The 15,756-nt window shown below is 56.2% G+C and overlaps 1 protein-coding gene across 1 annotated transcript in view; it reads left to right on the top strand.

Annotated features, from left to right (window-relative positions):
- BDKRB1 (bradykinin receptor B1) overlaps positions 1 to 14,900 on the top strand; it is a 38,881-nt gene extending 23,981 nt beyond the window's left edge. The window contains 3 exon segments of the mRNA XM_014463929.2: positions 9,287 to 9,476; positions 13,353 to 14,287; positions 14,290 to 14,900. Of these exon segments, the coding sequence (XP_014319415.1) occupies positions 13,363 to 14,287; positions 14,290 to 14,429 (1,065 nt within the window). The 5' untranslated portion in view covers positions 9,287 to 9,476; positions 13,353 to 13,362 and the 3' untranslated portion in view covers positions 14,430 to 14,900.
- Positions 14,901 to 15,756: the final 856 nt, after the last annotated feature.

Genomic DNA, 15,756 nt, shown 5'->3' with positions numbered 1-15,756 from the left:
GGGGCAGGCCCCTCTCCTTCATCCCTTTCACCTAGTAGATCTCAGATTCCACCTGTTGGCTGAGACATCTTCTTTTTCTATATCTAGTCATCATCTCTATGTGTCTCCCCACCTCCAATGTTAGCCACCCCCACCTCCCAATTCTCAGTCTCTACTCCTCAGCCAATAACATCCTTGAAGAATGCAAATACTGCGGAAGAGCGGCTTTCACTGTAAAAAGGCCGTGTTCAGGAGCTAAGGCTTTGGGACCAGGCAGACCTGGATTCCAGTTCTGGTCTGGCTCTGGCTCTGATTTGCTGTGTGGTCTTGGGTATCTCACTCATCCTTTCTGAGTCTACATTTACATCTGTAAAATGGGGATGGTAATAATGGCATCTGCCTCAAAGAACTGCTAACAGAATCAGTGTATGAAAGTGTTTGGCACCCTCCCTGGTACAGAGTTGGCACTCAACATGTGTGAGCTGTCATGATGGTGATGACGATGGTGATGATGGTGATGGTGATATTGATGTGACGGTGATAGTGATGATGGTGATGGTGATAGTGGTGATGATGGTGATGGTAATGGTGGTAGTGGTGATGGTGATGACGATGATGATGGTGATAGTGGTGATGATGGTGATGGTAATTATGGTGATGGTGATAGCGGTGGTGATGGTGATATTGATGATGATGATGATATTGATGATGATGGTGATATTGATGATGGTGGTGATGGTGATATTGATGATGATGGTGATATTGATGATGATGGTGATATTGATGATGGTGATGATGGTGATGGTGATAGTGGTGATAATGGTGATGTGATGATGAAGATGATGAAGATGATGGTGAGGGTGGCAATGGCACCCTCTAACAGGAAACCCTTCCGTATGCTCCACTTCTCTTGAAATAGAGTTCCACAGCCATAACATGGTTTGCAAGAGCTGCCATGAACGGAGCCCTGCCTGTGTCTTTCCCTCTCTCTGCTTCCTGGCTCATGCTCTACCCTCCAGCCACATTGGACACAAATGCCTGGACAGAATCCGACAGAGATTCCAATCCGCTCCCGGTGCCCCCACTTCCCACCAGCTGCACCCTCACATCAGCCTTGGGCTTGGAGAAAGTTGCCCACAAGGACCCCGGGGAGCCCACTTGTCAAGGGACTTTGTTCCCAGCCACAGCCTTTCTCAAGGGAGACTGCAGCCCAGAGGGAGCTGCGCCAGGGGATCTGAGCAGGTGGGAATGGGCAGGGAGGGCCTCCCTCTCGCCTCCCCCACCCCAGCCCGGCAACATTGACGGCCCGAGACTCTGGCCCCTCCTTGGCCCCAGCAAGCTGGTGCGATGGGAGAAGCCCAGGTGGGCCTCTGGTGGACTCAGAACCGAAAATGGGCCCAGCTCCCGGGTCTGCCCCGCTGGAGCCAGCGAGGCCTGGGCAGAGGTGCAGACTGAACACAGGTGACCCGACGGGAACTAGTGAGCGACGGTGGCTACCGTCCAATCACGAAGCCCCTTGGCGCAGCCTCTGGGATTCGAGAGGTGACGTCTCTATGCGTCACCCCAGCAGTGTGCTTCCCTATCTCCTGTTACTCAATCCCTGAGCCCGCTGCAGAGGCTCACACAGCTCTGGCCTCGTGCCGCCCCCGGGAGGATGTGGGGGTTAGGGGTGAGCAAGGAAGTCGTGGTTTAGCAAGAGCCATGATTGAGAGGTTAATGGTTTGTTTGTGGGTTTTGGCTGCGGTGAAAGAGGCCCATCAGAATGTCTCACCCTCAGCTGAGCTCTTTCAGTCTTGACCCCCACAATCACTCAGGCCCAGCGGGGGGTGCCCTGGGACCCGCCTGCTCTCAGAGGTTGTGCCTGACCATTGTGCCTGACCGGAGGGGTGCGAATCTCTGAGAAAGCGCTCCAGGTGCCTCTCGGCTGCTTGCACCCCGACAGGCGGACTTGGCATCCCCTGGGCCTGGTGAGCGTGAGCGATTGCTTCCCCCGGAGCCACCTCCCGGGGGCCGTGGCACCCCCAGCTGAGATATTTTAAAGCCGCTTCATGGCGCTACGAGTCATAAGCGGGGGAGTTGGCCGGCGGCGTTGAGGATTCACAGGGCTGTCTCGCTCCAGGACACATCTGCCTCCTCAGGCGAGACCCCACAGCCTTCCGCAGCCACTCCATTCCTCCCTCCCCACTGCCTCCTCTGTCTCCAGCTTCGCCTGTTCTGGACGGTTCACGAAGCTGGAATCACTCCCTTTCTGTGTCTGGCTTCCTCCCTCCGGCGTACACCGAGAGGCCATGTTCAACGGCAGGGGAAGAGCCCTGGAGGCCAGGCCTTGAGTCCCTCCCAGGCCACGTACTCACCGCGTGACCTTGGCCAGCCACATGACTCACCTTCCGCCACCCCTGGCCTTTGGCCTCAGTTTCCTCACCTGTAAAATGGGCAGATGATACACTACGTATGCCTATCTCACCCGGAGCAGATGGCTCTGGAGAGGGGGTTCTGTGAAACTCTCAAGGCAACACCAACATGACCGGCTGCCCTGGGCTGGGGCCAGGTGCCGGCTCTCACCCCAGCTCCGCTGGTCCTGGCTGTGGGGATTGGCACGAGGCCAGTTAACTTCTCTCAGCTCCTGGTGTCTTGCCTGTACAATGAGGATCCAGGTGTCACGAAGAGAAAGTGAGATAGAGTGTTCTCACGGGTTGAATTCTGCTCCCTCCCTCCCCCCAACCCAGCACCCCCCACTTCAGGATGGGCCCTTATTTGGGAACAAGGTCTTGGCAGAAGTAATTAAGCTGAGCTGCGGCCACACTGGATTAAGGTGGACCCCACATCCAATGACTGGGGTCCTTAGCAGAAGAGGGGAGGCACACAGAGACACGGGGGAGAGATTGGAGGGATGCTTCTCCAAGCCAAGGGACAGCAAGGGCTGCTGGAGTCCCAGAAGCTGGACGAGAGGCAGGGAACGGAGCCGCCCTCAGGGCCGCCAGGAGGGGCCGCCCTGCCCACCTTGACTGTGGACTTTGGCCTCTGGGCTCGGAGAGTGAGTGCCTGTGGTTTCAAGCCTCCCCACGCAGCCCTTTGAGACCATGGGGTGTGTTACTAGTCTCGGGTGCAGGCCCCCCCCCAGGTTACCTTTCCCCCCAGTGGAGAGGGGCCCAGTGCTCCCTCAGGTTCCCGACGGCCAGAGCTGCCAGCGGGCCAACGACTTCCTGGGAAGGAGGGAAGGGCGTCCTACAGAGCTGCGGAGGGTGGTTTCAGGAGGAGCCACCACGGCCTCTCCGAGGTCACCTGGCCCATCAGGGGACGCTGGGCTCTGGGAGGCTGCACCACAGGCCGGGGGCTTACCTGCCCATCTTCCGACGCCGGGCCGGGCTGCCCTTCTTTCTTCCTCCCCAGGCCGGCGAGCCAGGCTGATTCAGGGAGACTCAGAGGGGTTCAGAGGAGGCCATGGGCCCACCTTCTGGCTTCCGACAGCAGCCACAGCCCACCTCGGGAGGTTGTTTCTAGACGGCCCGGCGAGCCGGCTCCCTCCACGTGAGTCACCGCGCGGCCCACTCAGGGGCCAGCAATGTGCCTGCTTCCTCTCTCCAGGCCTGGACACAGCAGACGGCGGCGTCACCCCTCCCGCTGACCCCACCGCTGTCTTGTGGGGTCCAGTGCTGGCCGCTGGCCCGGCCCAGCCACAGCTCCCAGATCTCCTATGACCCCCACTCTGAGAAGGTTAGGAAACTAGGGATCCACGAGGTGGAAGGAAAACGCTGTGATGGATTTAAACCCTGGCGAGGTGGCTCTGCGGCCTAGACCTGCCCACTGTGACGTCCAGACCAGACCAGCCAGCAGATTCCTGCTTTGGAATCTCCAAGAAACGGTGGACATCATCACTAGCGTGTTCAGCTCCCTGGGCCCAGCCCTGCGCTCGTGGCCGAGCTCCCGATCCCAGGCACCAATGTGACTTACGCTCAAGAGAACTCGTAGCAGCTCCATCTGTGAGCTGCTGTTTCCAAGGAAAACTAACTTCAGTCCTTCCCTCCGTTTTTGCTGTACGCACGGGCCAGTGAGGCCTCTGAACAAATTAATAAGAGGTTTTCCACGGGGCCACGTGCGCCACACTGCACAGAGAGAGGCCATCAAACTGGGAAAGGCCACCTCATCACACACAGGCTCCCGCTGTCCTGGGAACCTCTGCGTGCCCTGATGGTGACCGTCCACACACGGACTCATCTCCACAGCAGCTCACAGCAGACAGGGCCAGTGCCCAGGTGAGGAAGCCGAGGGCACACTGAGGTCAGAGGACTCCCAGGACTGCCTTGTGCCATATATATATTCGTGCACCGGTGGGGTCTCTCCGCCTGGCCAGCGATCTGGGTTGAGCAGGACAATCTCGCCCAGTCCCAATCGGGGTCCATTGGGGCTGGTGACTGGGGAGGGACCATAGGAGGGCTCCAGGGCATGTCTGGCCCCATCTTTCCCAGTCCTGATCTGCTGGACCCCAGCAGCAAGCTAACCAACTGGTCAGAGCATCTGTCCCCTGGTGGTCTGTGCACGTCATAGCGACTGGTCAACCAGTCTACTGTCTGCCCCCTGGTGGTCAGTGCACATCATAGCGAGCGGTTGAGAGACCTTATCATATCATTAGCATATTACGCTATGATTGGTTGAATGGAAGATACTTAGCATATTAGGCTTTTATTATATAGGGTATATATAGTTGATTTCAGAGAGGAAGGGAGAGGGAGAGGGATAGAAACATCAGTGATGATAGAGAATCATTGATTGGCTGCCTCCTGCATGCTCCCCATTGGGGATCAAGTCCACAACCCGGGCACGTGCCCTGACCAGGAATTGAACTGTGATCTCCTGGATCATAGGGAGGCGCTCAGCCCCTGAGCCACACCGTCAGGCTCTCCGGGTGTCTGACAGACGGGCCGGCTCCCTCTCTCCACACCTGCCTCTCAAGAAGGCCTGGCTTGCGGCTGGAACCGACCCACCTGCCCTGGCCCCCAGCTCTGTTAGCGCATCACTTTCCTAAGAGGAGGGTCTGGTGAGGCCACTGCCCAGCAAGAAAGCCTTCAGCTTCCAAAGCATGGCCCCCGTGGGGACAGAGACTGAAACCCTCCTGGTCCTTGGAAGCCGGGGCCCAGCCGAGAAGGGCACCCAGAGCCCGTCTCGCAGTGAACGGCTGCGATGCCCCAGGGCAGCGCCCGCAGCCGCCTGCATGCCCAGGTCACACTCGGGTCGCCACTGTCCCCTGCAGATGGCAGGTGTTGGGCTCAGTGAAAGCTTCCTTAGGGTTTTATGTTTAACCCCTCGCGTCTTGGTGCCTCACTCTCGCCCAGCCTTGCCCGCTCCTCCGTGCCTGCTCTTCCACGGTGACCTTTGCACACTCGGCTGCAAATGTGCGCTGGCTCCCCTGCCTGGGCACCAGAGCGTGTGCAGCCCCGGGCGACTCCGAGCCTTCCTCCCTGCTTCCCCGCCCGCCCCTGGCGCCACTCCTCCCCTGGCCCACGCAGGTGCTCCCTCCGTGTTCGCAGAATAGAGGGATGCCAGGGACCTGAGCTCCGAGGAGCAGAGGGGCACAGCATGCGGGACGGGCGTGGGGGGTGGGCATTTGGAGGGGACACAAGCGGGCAGGTTGTTTCTAGCCAACGCTCTCGGGAGGGCGGGTGCGGACGCCTTGGGAGCCAGGGAGCCACCCTCTTGGCCGGAGCAGAGGACACAGGTGGAGGGTGGCTCTGGGGGTCACAGCAGGGCCGTGGAGGAGTCTGGGAATTTGCCATTGTCCTGTGAAGTGGCAAAATCCAGGGGCTTCCGGAATATTAATCCAGCACAAGGACAGACTGAGGGGAAGTCACAAAGCAAGGATGGGGCCCTGGCCGGTTTGGCTCAGTGGATAGAGCATCGGCCTATGGATCGAAGGGTCCTGGGTTCAATTCCGGTCAAGGGCACGTACCTTGGTTGCAGGCTCCTCCCCCACCCCGGCCCTGGTCGGGCCTCGTGCAGGAGGCAAACAATCGATGTGTTTGCGTGTCACCTCTGACACGCGTGTCATAGGTTTGCCATCACTGGTCTAGAACATGAGAGGAAGGAAGGCCGGACAGGTGAATGGGCCCCAGCTGGGCCGAAAGGAGAACGCAGCCTTAATCCTGCAGAGAAATGGGCGCTGGACCCTGCATGTCACCATGGGGACTGTGACCCGTGTGTCCCCAAGTTCTTCAAACTCCAGCTCAGCTTCCCTTGAACGTGCATCGAGCACAGTCTGCGGCAGGCACAGTCTGAGCAGCCGTGCCCGGGGAGACCCAGGCTGCGCGAGCCCCACTCCTCGCATTAAGAACAATCCCAGGGCAGCTGGCCTGCCCCACCCAGCTGGCCGGGCGCCCTCCTTTCTGGACAGCACCCCTGGGTCCCCCCCCAGGCCCCTTCCTGCCTCATGACCGTCTCTGAGCTGATGTGTCTCCTCACAAGCTTTCCCCCAGCCCCCAGCGCCCAGGGGACTTCAGTCACTGTTGTCCCTCACAGACAGGGGGCTGTGGTCCCTCAGTCCCCAGAATGCAGGTTCCAGCTCCCCCGACCAAGGTCTGCTTCCCATTTCCCATCCCCGTGAGCAACAGTGGGAGCATCCATGTCCTTACTCATCAGCGTTACTTTCCATTCCTCCCACGGGTGGGGCCCCCCCAGCCTTGGCAAGGCTGCCACACAGTCATTTCCCCAAGACCGGCTTACTCAGCCGCACCACTGGCCAGGGGCACGCGGGCACCGACAGCCCCGCCCACACGCCTGCCTCGCTCACAGGCTGGCCTCCCGGGGAGCAAAGCCCAGCCCAGCCCTGCACCCCAGCCCTCCGGGCAGCCACCCCGTCCAGCAGCAGCCGGTCTCCTGGTCTCCGTTGGGGAGTGTGTGCCTGGGAGCAGTGTAAATTCACATCGAAGGCGGAAAAGCCAACCGCTGTCTGCAGGAGGCAGGGGGCTGGCCAGCAGGACCCCAGCCTGCAGTGCTGACTAGGAAATCCCGGGGTTCAGGAACTTTCTCTGCTTAAAATCAGCCCCAAAAGGACGGCTGGCACTCGCTGAATATCTGTGTGACCACCGAAGTCCCAGGTCGCTCCTGATTCTGCAAAGATAGGTCCCAGTTTCCTTCCTATATCAATCACATGTGCTGCGGATCCTTGAAGTTCCGTGCCCACCCCCCTATGTCCAGAAACAGGAGAAAATGGCTAGAAAACCCAAAAGTATAATCTGCCCCCAGGGGAGTGTCAGAAAAGGGAAACCCCACGAGAAGGCCAGATTCTGGGACAAAGGGGACCTTTTCTGCTCCAGGCATGTTGGGTTCACAGTGACACCAACAGTGCAAATCGAGGGTCCAGGAGACAGGACCAGGTGTTGGGGTGGGGGGTGGGGACCTGAGATTTGGGGGCATCACCTCTCTGGAAGCTCTGGGTGGGTGCCTTCTGCATGAGGGAGGAAGCTTGAAATGTCTTACTCTTTGTTTTTTTCAAAGTGAGCTTATCTATACTAATAAAAGGGTAATATCCTAATTAGACCAGCTCGACCGGACATCTTCCGATGTCCAACTTCCTTCTGGACAGTTAGGGGGGGACCAGGCTGGCAGGGGGGGGGGGCATTTGGGGATGATCAGGCCAGCGGGGGGGGGCAGTTAGGGGTTATCAGGCAGGCAGGCATGTGAGCAGTTAGGAGCTAGTGATCCCGGATTGTGAGAGGGATGTCTAACTGCCAGTTTAAGCCCAATCCCTGGGATCGGGCCTAAATCAGCAGTCACACATCCCCCAAGGGGTCCTGGATTAGAAAGGGTGCAGGCTGGGCTGAAGGGACCCCCACCCCCACCCCGTGCACAAATTTTGTGCACCGGGTCTCTAGTTTTATATATATACTAGAAGCCCATTGCACGAAGATTCACGCAATAGGCCTTCCTTCCTCTGGCTGCCGGCACCGGTTTTCCTCCGGCACCCAAGACCCAGGCCTTTGGTCCTCGAGGCTTGGCTTCTCCACTGAGGCCACAGTGAGGCTTCAGTCTTCAGTCTTCGCTCCATGCCTGCATATGCAAATTAACCACAATCTTTGTTGGGTTAATTTGCATACTCATCTGATTGGCTGGTGGGTGTAGCGGAGTGACATCAATTTGCATGTTTCTCTTTTATTAGTGTAGATTTTATTGACTTCAGAGAGGAAGGGAGAGAGAGAATAATTGATTGGCTGCCTCCTGCACGCACCCCACTGGGGATCAAGCCTGCAACCTGGGCATGTGCCCTGACCAGGAATGGAACCGTGACCTCCTGCTTCATAGGTCGACGCTCAACCACTGAGCCACACCGGCCAGATGAAACGTCTTACTCTTTAGGAGCCAAAAGAGTAGGGGTTCAGTTAAAGGATCTCAAGGCTTGGCCCTCAAACAGCCAGGAATGTCTTACTGCCCTGGACACGAGGCCTTGAGTAGCTCAACTTGAAGGATGGATGCGGCCTCGCCCTAGAGCAGCCCACACGGCTGCCAGGAGGCTCAGGGAAAGCACATCTAATCTTGCTCAACCCGGCATGAGTCAGCCCGTTCCTGGCTCGCTGTTTGTTTAATGGGGTCCGCACTGACGGATTCCTGGCCCTGGATCCCACAAGACCCAAATCCCAGCGGGGACTTTCCAGCGGCGCCCACTGAAGCCGCTGCAGAGCCCGGCCCTCGGAGCCAGCACTCAGCGTCCGCGGGTGCCTGAGGCTCTCGGGCACTCAGGGACGCCAGTGTGTGGGGTGGTTTGTGTTTCGGGAGCGTGGTGTCCTTGCCTTTTTAAAAGTGTGGGGCTTTTAAAAATATATTTTATTGATTTTCCACAGAGAGAGAGAGAGAGATAGAGAGTTAGAAACATCGATGAGAGAGAAACATCGATCAGCTGCCTCCTGCACACCTCCTACTAGGGATGTGCCTGCAAGCAAGGTACATGCCCTTAACCGGAATCGAACCTGGGACCTTTCAGTCCGCAGGCCGACGCTCTATCCACTGAGCCAAACTGGTTAGAGCTAAAAGTGTTTTTAATTTGTGTTTCAGTCACAGTTGACATCCAATATTCCAGGCGAATATAGTGCTTAGCCATGCGTGTGCCTTCCCGAGCGGTCGCCCCATGAATTTGGCACCAGGCACAGTGGTTACAATATCGCAGACTCCATCCGCTGCGCCAGCTGAGGGCAGTTGGCCAGGGCGCCCTTCGTGGGCCGGGTGGCGGCCGCCCGGGGGCCGGAGGTGAGGAGAGAGAGGGAAGGTGAATCATCTCTCGCCAGCTCCGAAGTGCAAAGCAATTTTTCTTTCAAAACCACAGCTCGCTTCCCCCGTCTGAAACACTTACTTTTTCGGCAACCCCTCCCATGACGTCATCGATGGAGCAGAGGTTATATAAGTCAGGCCACCCCGTTTCTCAGCGCTTCCCAGAACAGACAGCACCTCCGGAGGCAGCTGTCGCCGTCCTGTCGGAAAACCCAGCCGAAGTCGCGCTCCAGCTCCCTTCCTGAGTAAGTGAACGCCCGGCTTTCTTCTCCCTACGAGAGTGACATGTAGGAGGAGACCCATATCTCTTAGAGAGAGAAAAAAATCGTCCTTTCACAGCTAAATATTGGCAGGATTTTCAGCTTTCTGTAAGCGTGTATATATATTTTTAAAACCATGTATATCTAAATCAATGTGAGAGGCTTGTATTCCAGGCCTATTTGGGGTTTTAGCTGCTTTGCCAGAGGACAGGGAGGAGGAGGGAGAGCAGAGGAGGGCCTGGAAGGAACACGAGGGCCCCATGGCGGTCTCTGGGAGCAGCCCGCACCCCTGTGTGCAGCATGGGGGCTGCCGGGTGCCCCGGACATCTGAGGGGCTAGGTGTCCTGGGTGTATTTGTCTCCTGTGGCGGCCGTCACCTATAACCACAAACTGGGTGTCTTAAAACAACAAGTGGGCTGTATCATATTGATGGAGTTGTAAAGTAGTTCAACTTAAAAACTATTTTCAAAAATATTATGTATTTAACTGTATATATACATATATACACACACCCCAACAAATTGGTTAAGTTATATTAATAGATTTTTAAAGTAGTTTTAGTCTACAATTTTTTTCAAAAATATTATGCCTCTAAAAGTATATGCATCCACATATAGTAAAGCAAAATAAACCCCCTTCTTTACGTTAATTAACTGAACAATGAAAAGTGACATAAGCAAAATAATTGTTCTTGGTCCATAGCCATGGCCCATACCTGTGTCTGAGGCATGCACTGACGCTGGTGTGTCCCTGTGTCCTTGGTCCATAGCCATGTCTGAGGCATGCACTGACGCTGGCATGTCCCTGGCATTTTCCTGAGGGTATCTTTTCTTTCCATACGATTTTATATTTTCAGTTGTTCCATACAATTGCTGAGGTCTTCTTCAAGTTTCAAGGTTAACACATTTAAATAAATGCCTTCCATGGATGCTCTCCTTGGACCAGAATATATTTAATTAAGAAAGTGTTCTCTCTGCAGGTGCCAAGGGGCCTGGTAAGCTCTGAGCAAATTCTGAGCAGAGACGCTCAGGCCCAGGGCTTTGCATGTGGAATTATGTAAATACTAGAGGCCAGGTGCATGAAATTAGTGCACTTGGGTGGGGGGGGGGGTGTCCCGCAGCCCGGCCTGCACCCTCTCCAATGTGGGACCCTGTGGGATCGGGCCTAAACCGGCAGTCAGACATCCCTCTCACAATCCGGGACTGCTGGCTCCTAACCACTCCCCTGCCAGCCTGATCGACGCCTAACTGCTCCCCTGCCGGCCTGATTGCCCTCAACTGCCCTCCCCTGCAGGCCTGGTTGCCCCCAACTGCCCTCCCTGCCAGCCTGGTCACCCCCAACTGCCCTCCCCTGCCGGCCTGATCATCCACAACTGCCCTCCCCTGCCTGCCATCTTGTGATGATGTGAGGCTGTCACACTAGGGTGCGAGGTCCACCTAGGCTTTTATTAGTATAGACTAATGGTGGGGGGCCTGCAGGGATCAGCCCACTATGGGAGTGCTGCTCATCCCGGTCAGCTAAGCAGCTCCTCCTGCTGTGGGAGTGCACTGACTACCAGAGGGCAGCTCCTGTGTTGAGCGTCTGCCCCCTGGTGGTCAGTGCATGTCATAGTGACTGGTTGACCGGTCATTCTGGTTGTGCCGCTGTACGGTCGCTGGGCTTATATATATATAGGTTTCAGCCCAGATGTGGTCACTGGGAGCTGCCTGTATGCCTTAATTCAGAGTTCCTTTCTTCAACAAATAGATTTACCAGAGGAAACTCTTCAAATACGATGTAGCTATTTATCATTTTTGAATTCTTGGTCGAATTTGGATGCCACAAATCATAGACTTTCTCAATTTCATCTCTTTTCTGTGTAGCATACGAATTGATCCCATTGCAAAAATTCTGCCCTACAAGTGGAGATGTTCCAAAGCTCATTACAGAATTTGATTACAGGATTTTAAAATTAAATCTTGTGTGCCATTTGGGCTCTTATCACTTAATTTGATCACTTTCTCCCTTGCTCTTTCAGCAAAACACAATTTTAATTATTTTCTACCTAAAAGTGTTGTTTCCAAGAACGGCCATCTGCTAAAAGCCCTAAGAGTGGGTGCTTTGGCACTGCGTTTGTTGAGTACCTTGATTAGAGATTTCCAGTTGATTTGGAACCACTTAGAGATCAGCTGGAACAACCAGTCTAATAACATGGTAGGGCTCTTAGCCTCCACGTCTCCTCACACTGACTGAGGATGGGCAGCGGGAAAGAAAACGCATGTTGTGTTTCTCTTCAAATCCACCATCGACCTCACAGAAAGTCTGCAGTCCAGGCGTGATGCTTTAAAATGGTGTAAATGTTGTCCACTCCCACCCCCATTCAAGGGGTACCATATCAAAGTGCATGGGTATGCAGGGACAACTAGTGTGTGCGCGCCACCGCCTGCTCCAGGTCCATGTGTTTCATCGCTCTCTTGTGTTAGCAAGAACAGCAGTGTTCCTGTGACACTGTGCCCACCCAAACGTGCGTGTGTGTGTGTGTGTGTGTGTGTGTGTGTGTGTGTGTGTGTGAGCATCACAGAAGACGGCCCCTTTACCTCCGGTGTGAACAGTGCTAACTGGCCTTAGACTAGCAGCCCCCAAATTTTCTCCAGAATGAGCTTCTGAAATTTTGTTTTGATTCCACGAGCCGGATGAAAGCATTGGATGACAGTTGCAGTTGACCAACTATTTTTTAATATGTTTTTATTGATTTTAGAGAGAAAGGAAGCCGAGAGGGAGACAGAGGTAGAAATATCGATGAGAGAGACATCCATTGGCTGCTTCCTGCATGCCCCACACTGGGGATCGAGACCACAAACCGGGCATGTGCCCTGACCGGGGAATTGAACCGTGACCTCCTGGTTCGTAGGTCAATGCTCAACCATTGAGCCACGCCGGCCGGGCCAGTCCTTAAGTTTGTGTTAAGCCATCCAGTCCTGTGGCTTTAAATACCACCCATGAGATTACAGCTCCCAACTGTGTCCTGTTACCTCAGGCCTGGTCTCCAGTCGCCCCCTGGGCATCCTCACTAGATGTCTGACACACATCCCAACCCTAACATGCCCAGCAGGGAACTCCTGATTGCTCCCCCTCCTCCCCCCGCCCAAGAAAAGCCTCCCCATCCGCACGCTGGCCGCTCCATTCCAGTTGATGAGCTTTGTATCTCCAGGTGCTCAGACCCAACGTCTCCTCCTCTCACAGCCGATATCCAATTCGAAATGTATCTAGACTCTGACCCCCATCTCGCCATCTCCCCCACGGACATGTCTATTCAGCAGGCACACCGTTATTGGCCCTCTCCATCTCTGCGTCTAGACCGGGAGCACCTTCGGGCCGGGGGCCGCTCGGTCCTGTTCCCTGAATCCCCAGCACCCGGCAAAGTGCCGGCACAAAGTAGAAGCTCATTAAGTGTTTGTTTGACGGCAAATAACAACAACATGGTTGCTAATGAGACTAATTGCCACCTTCTGTCGAGTGCCTCCTCCGTGCCAGGCAACCGTGCTAAGCAGGATACAATGAGCTCTGGTTTTCAAAAAGAAAAAGAAAAAAGTCAGTGGGTCTAAGTGGCCCACACCCAAGGCTTGTGCCAGGATTTGGACTTGGGTTTCAAAGCCCTGGTCCTTTCCTTTCTACCAGGAGTTGGCCAGCTTTTCCTCTTAAGGGAACAGCTGATCAGTGTTCAGCGCCGCGGGCCTCGCAGCCTCTGTTGTCACACAATAAGTGAACGCATGGGTGCGGCCATGTGGCAGTGAAACGTTATTTTCCAGAACCTTGGCCAGCTGGATGCAGCCGGGAGCTGTAGTGGAGGCTCCCGCGTCAGCTCTGTGCCGTTCATTGCAGGTCACTGTGGATGGCATCCCGGGCCCTCCTGGCGCTCCAGCCCACCAACCAGAGCCAGCTCCTGCCTCTCAATGCCACATCCTGCGAGGACGATGCTCAGGAGGCCTGGGACCTGCTGCACAGGGTGCTGCCGACCTTCATCATCGCCGTCTGCTGCTGCGGGCTGCTGGGCAACCTCTTCGTGCTGTCCGTCTTCCTCCTGCCCCGGCGGCGCCTCACCGCGGCCGAAATCTACCTGGCCAACCTGGCCGCCTCGGACCTGGTGTTTGTCTTGGGCCTGCCCTTCTGGGCCGAGAACATCTGGAACCAATTCCACTGGCCGTTCGGGGCCGCCCTCTGCCGCGTGGTCAACGGCGTGATCAAGGCCAATTTGTTCATCAGCATCTTCCTGGTGGTGGCCATCAGCCGGGACCGCTACTGCGTGCTGGTGCACCCCATGACCAGCCGGAGGCGGCGGCGGCGAAGGCTGGCCCAGGTCACCTGCCTGCTCATCTGGGCCGTGGGGGGCCTCCTGAGCGTCCCCACCTTCCTGCTCCGCTCCGTCAAGGTCGTCCCGGACCTGAACGTGTCGGCCTGCGTGCTGCTGCTGCCCCACCAGGCCTGGCACTTTGCGAGGATGGTGGAGCTGAACGTGGTGGGCTTCCTCCTGCCGCTGGCCGCCATCGTCTTCTTCAACTACCACATCCTGGCCTCCCTGCGCGGGCGGGCGGCGGTCATGGACAGGGGTGCGCGCAGCGGGGGCCCCGGGGAGGGCAAGCCCACGGCGCTGATCCTCACGCTGGTGGCCGCCTTCCTGGTCTGCTGGGCCCCCTACCACTTCTTCGCCTTCCTGGAGTTTCTGGTCCAGGTGCGGGCCATCCGCGGCTGCTTCTGGGAGAACCTCACTGACCTGGGCCTGCAGTGGGCCAACTTCTTCGCATTCATCAACAGCTGCCTGAACCGGTCATCTACGTCTTTGTGGGTCAGCTTTTCCAGACCAAGGCCTGGGAGCTCTATAAAAAGTGCACCCCGGGGAGTCTGACAGCCATTTCCTCGTCCCAGAGGAAAGAAATCCTCCAACTCTTCTGGCGGAATTAAGGCGCCGGAGCCGAGAGGCGTGGCTGCCGGACACGATGGACACGATAGCCACTGTTGCCCTAGGCTGAAAGTGGCCCCACGTAACCAGGGCTGCAGCCCCTGGGCCCTGTGAATGCTTTTATGGTAACAGGGACTTTGCAGATGCAACTCAACGAAGGGTCTTGAGATGGGGCGATGGCCCTGGATTATTGGGGTGGCCCCCGGTAACCACGAAGGTCCTTTTAAAGGGAAGCGGGAGAGTCACAGAAGGCTATGTCACAACAGAAGCCAGAGGTTGGGGCAACACATGGAAGGGACCGCAAGCCAAGGGCTGATGGCGCCCTCTAGAGGCAGGAGCAGGCAAGGGAAGGGATTCTCCCTGGAGCCTCGGGAAGGACGCAGCCCTGCAGACCTCCCTTCTATGGCCCGGTGCGACTGATGTTGGATGTCTGGCCTCCAGACACATGGCATAATAAATGTGTGTTGTTTTAAGCCAAGAAGTTTGTGACCATTTGTTCCAGCAGCAACAGGAAATGAACACAAGTTTCCAATAAGGATCTCTTACTGCATTCCCACCGTTTTCTAGGGAGAGCACTAGGAATGCAGAGATGCTATAGCTAGACAGCCTGTTCTCAGGCGCTTCCACCGATGTACATAGTTACGGTGTAATAAAGAGAAGGAGAGTGCGCAGGCGCACGCGCAGATCCGCACCGAGTCCTCAGAAGGGCAGGGGAGGGTTTCTCCTGAGGGTTGTCAGAAGGATGTTGAGAACTGTGAGCCGAGATGCATAGAGGGCAGGTCTGGGTACGTGGAGAGGGGAGAAGGGCCGGTGGAGGCATAACCGAGACACACGGTAGAAAAGCATGGGCTACGCCTGAAAGAGTGTTTATTGAGCTCCGTGCATCGGCGTTCTTCTTGCTACGAGACCCAGTGGTGAACCTGAAAGTCTGCCTTCAAGGGGCTCATGGAGAGTGTCCCCATCAGGGCAAGAGAAGGTGTGCTGAGAACACAGAGCAGGTGTCCAGCCGGGTGCCTGGGAGGGGTGTTGGAGAGGTTTCCCAGAGGAAGGGACATACACGCCGAAAGGAGTGGTCCAGGTAGAAGAAACAAGCCAGACCCAGAGGCAGGCGAGTTCATAGTCAGGAGGGAGAAGGATGAAGGGAGGTGTAGTATGAGGCAGTGGTAGAGGGATTGCAGGTTGGAGGAGAGTGGAGATGTTGGGAGGCCCTACAATGGCCAAGGGCAGAGAGGGAAGCAGGGTGTCCCAGGGGCTTTGAGGGCCCAGCTGAAGCTAGAAGCCATAAATTTAGTTTGCATGGATGGCTCTTGGGTTATATTAATAGAAGTA

This window comes from Myotis lucifugus, unplaced genomic scaffold (assembly GCF_000147115.1).
Source record: "Myotis lucifugus unplaced genomic scaffold, Myoluc2.0 scaffold_228, whole genome shotgun sequence".
NCBI classification, from domain to species: Eukaryota; Metazoa; Chordata; class Mammalia; order Chiroptera; family Vespertilionidae; genus Myotis; species Myotis lucifugus.
This window is presented reverse-complemented; position numbering and strand designations above follow the sequence as displayed.